At 35.3% G+C, this 6434-nt stretch overlaps 1 protein-coding gene across 1 annotated transcript; it reads left to right on the top strand.

Moving 5' to 3' along the window:
- Positions 1-197: 197 nt before the first annotated feature.
- hce2l1 (high choriolytic enzyme 2-like 1) lies at positions 198-4063 on the top strand. The gene is made up of 9 exons (XM_048193284.1): positions 198-662; positions 733-784; positions 860-923; positions 1012-1145; positions 1261-1378; positions 1911-2089; positions 2168-2249; positions 2423-2547; positions 3523-4063. Exons 1-9 carry the CDS (start codon positions 603-605, stop codon positions 3534-3536), a joined length of 828 nt encoding a protein of 275 aa, XP_048049241.1. The 5' UTR covers positions 198-602; the 3' UTR covers positions 3537-4063.
- Positions 4064-6434: the final 2371 nt, after the last annotated feature.

The following is a 6434-nucleotide window of genomic DNA, read 5'->3' on the forward strand; positions in this document are numbered from 1 at the left end:
TCTCCAAATGACAGTTAAATCAATCAAACTGTTGACAATCGAGTTAAATAAATGTTAGAAGTAGTGTTCAGAATCAGATGATCTCAGAGCTAAATAATACATATGGAGGCATTAACACCATGAATTACACAAGCTGAGTTTAAAACGAACTGTTATTCGCAGTAATGCAAAAATGATAAGTTATAGAAAAGGGTGAGGGTTGTTTATTTGCACCACGTGTTGGTATATTGTAAATACAGCTCGAATGATTACAAGGATGAGTTTGAACACCATGCACATGTTCTGCTTGGTCAGGGCGAATAACACAAGAATCAGCAAGACTTCAGATCACCATTGTAGTGATCAGTGTTAAAAATGCTGAAGTGTCAAGTCAGAACTAACTGACAGCAACATGAAAGCTTTCCAAACCTTTTATTATAGGGAAAACACCAATATCGAATAATAACACGCTACGTCACGCTAACCCTTCATTTGCAACCTGAAGTAAAGATGGGTGGTACTCTGAGTATAAATATTCTTGCTCCGAGGCCCTTAACTTTAGTTTACATGCAAAACCCGATTACATCCAAAACACCAGGACGCACTCAAAAGTGACCACCAAGATGCTCTGTGTGGGTATTTTTGTGGGATTGGTGTTAGAGTCCTGGTCTTTTCCTGTGCAGGTAAGAATACTACTGCAGTTATGTTGATATCATTCATATTCTGTGAATAAATGTATTTCTTTTGTATCAGAACTCCTCTTTGGTCCATCAGACAAGGCTGAGGATGAAGAGAGAATATGAAGGTAAACTGGTCCCTTCATAGTGAACAGTCTAAGTTGTTACAATGAATTGACTAATCTTCCTAATCTTCTCAACAGAGCAATATGTGGACCCAGAGGAGATGAATGCCATGGACAGGATCCTCAGAGTAAATCAACGTAGGTGCATGACAGATATATAAAACATATACATGGAATGTTATTGAGCATGAAACATATGGTTATCTTCCTCCACCACCAGTGTCCAGAAGTTTTCCATTACGGGAGGGTGACATAGTGACTTCAGGATCCCACAGTGCCATTACATGTTTAGGAGATTCTTGCCGCTGGCCCAAATCTGTTGATGGTTTTGTGTATGTGCCTTACATCATGTCACCATTATATGGTGAGTAGGATTTTTATATTAAACTCCATGAGAGGTCTTGACAAATATTATTAGTCAAAGTTAAATGAAAGTCTTTGATATGAAATAATAAATTATATGATTTGTGCCTCAACAGATGATATGGACAGAATCACCATAGAAACAGGAATGTTGGACATTTCCTCTGCAACATGTGTGAAGTTTGTGCCTCGCACACATCAAGCAAACTTCCTCAATATCCAGCCTAGATCTGGGTGAGTCCATTGCAGTCATACACAGTCATATTTTATTTACACTGGGCCTCATTCATGAAACGAGCACAACGAATTTTTGTGTAAATAGTACGTAAAGCAGTTCTGACGTACTTTTTCGGATTCATGAAAAAGTTTGTATTTTTTGCGCTCTCAAGCGCCACCAGCTGTACGTTTTCAGAAGAGCACCATGTATTTTTCAGCTGGCTAAAAACGCTTTGGTGGACACGCATAAATTTATAATATTTATTGTTAGGCATATGGCCAGAAGGAATTTGCGTAGTATGCTAATTGTGAATAAGCGTGCACGCGCGCCTAATTTTCATACAAAGGCAACTATCAAATCTGATGTTTATGAATTGTGAATCCGGAGGAAAGTTTTCGGGAATGTCCGTTTTACGTGCAAAGTACTTGACATGATTTTATTACATGAATGAAGCCCATTCTCTTTAACTCTTACATTTTTTTTAAAACCCAACCTTTTCGACAGTATTCATGGATTTTTTTTTACTGTCATCCACTGTCGTCCCCATAGCTGCTGGTCATATCTGGGAATGATAGGAGGCAGTCAGACTGTGTCTTTGCAGTCTCCGGGCTGTATGTGGTCAGGAGTGGCGTCCCATGAGATAATGCACGCTCTGGGATTTGTACACGAGCAGTCCCGCTCTGATCGTGACCACTATGTTTCCATTCTGTGGGAAAACATCATGGAGAGTAAGTTTTTGAAACCAGCAGTGTATTGAAGCCGATGTGTTCAGTCTGACAGTGATGTATACGGTTTCTTTCATATAGACCAAAGACACAACTTTAGGAAGTATGAGACAAACAACCTCAAAACAGCATATGACTACAGTTCTGTCATGCACTATGGGAGGTGAGTATTGGAAATCTACTGTACAGTATACATGCTTTAAACTATTAGTGGATCATCTGAATGCATTAAAATGTAGTCCACAGATGTGTAAAAAAGTCCCAAAGGATTTAGCATCTTTTAAATGGAGCAATGTAAAAACAGTAACAGTAGCTTGAATATTGATGCACACACAGATATGCCTTCTCAGAGGATGGGGGACCCACCATCATCCCTAAACCAGACCCTTATATTCCCATTGGCCAGCGAGACGGACCAAGTCTTCTGGACATTCACAAAATAAACATCTTGTATAACTGTGGTAGGTATTACAGTAATTTCACTTTTAGTAAAGTTTAACACTTTACAATTACTAACATTAAAGGGTTAGTTCATCCAGAAATGAAAATTCTGTCATTAATTACTCACCCTCATGTCGTTCATATTCAGAACACAAATTAAGATATTTTTGATGAAATCTGAGCGGTATATGACTCCTCCATTATTAGAAATATAATCACCACTTTCAAGGTCCAGAAAGCTACTAAAGTCATCGTTAAAATAGTCCATGTGACTACAATGGTTCAACCTTAATGTTATGAAGAGACAAGAATACTTTTTGTGCGGCAAAACAAAAATAAAGGCTTCATTCAACAATCTCTTCTCTTCCCTGTCATTATCCTTACACAGTTGCTGCAGTAAGCACAGTGAAGGCTTCTGTGTTTACGTCTGAATGCCGGCTCAGTATTGGCCAAATCTGATCACGTGATCAGCACGACACATTCGTGTGATGCAGATGCAAGAGTCTGCGTTCTGACGTAGAACATGGACGTAAACACTGTAGCAGATTGACTTGAAGTCTTTTTTTTTTTTTGCACAAATAAGTATTCTCATCGCTTAATAAAATTACTATCTTTCTGGACCATGAAAATGTTGGTTAAATTGCTGTCTCTGGATGAGTCATATACCTCTCAGATCATCAAAAATATCTTAATTTGTGTTCTGAAAATGAACGAAGGTCTTACAGGTGTGAAACGACATGAGGGTGAGTAATTAATGACAGAATTTTCATATTTGGGTGAAATAACACATTAACTTTTGATTTTATGTATTAGTAAATTTTGAAATTAACAAGATTAATAAATACTTTAGAAGTACTTTTCATTGTTAGTTCATGACATGTTAACAATCATGAATTAACTAATGTTAACAAACAGAACCTTATTGTAGAGCGTTTACCAGTTTACTAAACTATGCTTCCTGTCTGACTTGCATTTTTCTTTCTTGTGTCCACTAGGTGGCCTTGTGTGAAACATAATTTATAAAAGAGTTATATGGAATGGACCCACCATAATTCACTGGACAACATTTATTCACCTTTCCTTTTCATTTTATCATGCGTTGAGATTTTCAAATTTTGCATATTACATTTGAAAATGTATGTTTTAAACTAAGACATAAGATATATTTTGAAACAATTTAGTTATAACAGATCATATTACATCCTGTAAACTATTTAGCACAATACAGGAAATGCATTTTTGGGCCAATGACATATAAAAGTATCCATGATAAACAACAGGAAAAACCTTTTAAAAAGTCTAGTTTTAAACGCGTGTTGTGTTTTTAGAAATGCACTTTTTTCATGTTGGTTATGGTTTACCATTTTTGACAAAAGTTTAAATTGAATGATCCTTAAAATGGCATGTGGTATAACCAAAAAAATCCATAAAATGCCTTAAATACATACTGTATGTGTGTACACTTTAATCATTATTTTAAAGTTTTTTTTCTCGCAAACATCATGAATTGTTAATTTATAAATATCATTAAAGCTGCAGTCCATAACTTTCTTTTTTGGTTAAAAATGATCCAAAATCAATTTTTGAGCAAGTACATAACCAGCCAGTGTTCAAAACTATCTCCTTACCTTAGCCCAATTCACAACGGTAAGCTTGTAGCTAATGTTGTTTTCTAATTCGAGTACTGGTAGGTTTCCACGGGAAATTCGAGCATGCCGGCATTCATCTTTGCATCATTATGTCACGTCTGAATGCTGATGTTGTTAACATTAACAATTTGAGAACAAAGTATAACAATAATAATAATTTTCGTGGTTTGACGTGATCCGTACGGAAGAGGATTAGGGCCAAGCAATAATAAAAAAATAAAACCATCGCGAGATTAAAGTTGTTAAATTTCGAGAAAAAACTCGTTAAATTCAGAGAAAAAAGTCGAGATAAAATGTTGAGAATAAAGTCATTAAATTATGAGAAAAAAGTTGTTAAATTACAAGAACAAATTCATTAAATTACGAATTTGTTCTCATAATTTAACGACTTTTTTCTCGTAATTTAATGACTTTTTTCTCGTAATTTAATGAATTTGTTCTCATAATCTAACGACTTTTTTCTCGTAATTTAACTAGTTTATTCTCAACATTTTATCTCGACTTTTTTCTCGAAATTTAACGAGTTTTTTCTCTTAATCTAACAAGTTTATTCTTAACATTTTATCTCGACTTTTTTCTTGAAATTTAACAAGTTTTTTCTTGTAATTTAATGAGTTTATTCTCAACATTTTATTTAGACTTTTTTCTCGAAATTTAACAACTTTCAATCTCGAGATTATTTTTTAATTATTGCTTGGCCCTAATCCTCTTCCGTAGATCCAAGCTAAGCGATCGTTAGAATTAATCACCATTGGCAGGGCGATTTATTGTAAAGCTTTTTTTTCTCAGTTGGTCAGAACAAAAGTGGCAGATTTGTTACTTTTTCAGATTATATTTTCCGGTGAAAATTCTTATTTTGGTCATACTTTCAATCTGTGATTTGGGAGTACAGTATCCACACCGGTGCGATGACTGACAGCCAAACATTCTCATCAAAACATTAGATTCATCCGCACTGAGGAGCCGTGCCGATGCACAACCCATGTAAAGATGATAATTCTGTAAATAACTGCAATTGCAGGTTTCAAACAGAGATGGCGACAAAGAGGCAAAACTTACGGACTGCAGCTTTAAGTTTTGGGGAAGTACATACAACCTGATCTTTTTAAACCAAACCAATCTTGCCACCTAGTCATGAGGGTATTCACGGTTGAGTGGTCCTCTCATAAAATTCCACCCTGAATTTTATTTCAGAAATTAAAAACTTTCTCATCATACATGTATATTCAAGTCATTGTAGCCTATTTATTTTTAAATAAACTAATAGATCCATACAAAATGAGTGTCATGCTATTATTGTTTTTGGGGGAACATGATAACAATAAAACATTACAAACTTTTGTCTTGAGTCATAGCTGTGTGTCATTATGTAGGATCTCATAGAAAAGAGAATTCAAAGCTCATCATAAATGCAAACACACATCTGTAACTACCTTGATCCAGTGGTCAGATGATATTCACACAAGATCCACTAAGTGCATCATCTCGGCTTCTAGTGTGCACTCTTGCGTTGGAAACCCATCCTACTGGACAGTCTTGACCTTCCCCTCCGCCGCCTCTTTCTGCGAATTCTTGCAGTCACCCTTTGCTTTTCACTGTCCAGGGTGAGTAAACTTCTCAGGAAGTTGAAGGAGAGGTAGAGAGAAAGATACGTGAGGAAAACATAACAGGACCAGAGAATCAACATGTCATCCAACAAGAAAGAAAGGGGGAAAAAAGAACCAGCCAGATGAGCTGTAGCACCAGAAATATAATGTAGTGGACAGAATATCACAATGACACCATTTTAAAATCTAATGTCTTCAGATAGACAAAGCAGAGGGTGTTGAAATTTCACTCAGTTCTGTGTTCAAACCCCTTGACAAAAAGACCTTCTGTATAAGTATTAACAACTTGAAACGTGCAGCAACTCTGCATGTTATTTAAATCAAGTCCTGTGCTAATCAGCTTACACTAGATTAGACTGTTCCAGTGTCATGACACACCTATCTCATATTATGACTCAATACTCTCTCTTCATATAGTTCATATATACAACAAACAAACAATGGAATAATTATTTAGTAAAAGAAAAACAATTACATTTTTTTTTTTTTTTTTTTTTGCAATTCAGTTAAATATTATGAAATAATTATTGTATCTTATTTAAAAAAAAGATATTATTTTATATTATTATTTTAAAGTTGAATTCATCTGAAAACCATCTGGATTCATGCTTGTTAATGTGTGTACAATAGACAGATTCAATATTGTCCTCC

The sequence above is a fragment of the Megalobrama amblycephala genome, linkage group LG6, assembly GCF_018812025.1.
Source record: "Megalobrama amblycephala isolate DHTTF-2021 linkage group LG6, ASM1881202v1, whole genome shotgun sequence".
NCBI classification, from domain to species: domain Eukaryota; kingdom Metazoa; phylum Chordata; class Actinopteri; order Cypriniformes; family Xenocyprididae; genus Megalobrama; species Megalobrama amblycephala.

What these genes read in the sequence shown, in the direction of transcription:
- hce2l1 (XM_048193284.1), top strand. Translation starts at nt 603, where the DNA reads ATGCTCTGTGTGGGTATTTTTGTGGGATTGGTGTTAGAGTCCTGGTCT. An exon ending in CCTGGTCTTTTCCTGTGCAG is followed by an intron (nt 663 to 732) that starts GTAAGAATACTA and finishes CTTTTGTATCAG; the next exon opens with AACTCCTCTTTGGTCCATCA. An exon ending in GATGAAGAGAGAATATGAAG is followed by an intron (nt 785 to 859) that starts GTAAACTGGTCC and finishes TCTTCTCAACAG; the next exon opens with AGCAATATGTGGACCCAGAG.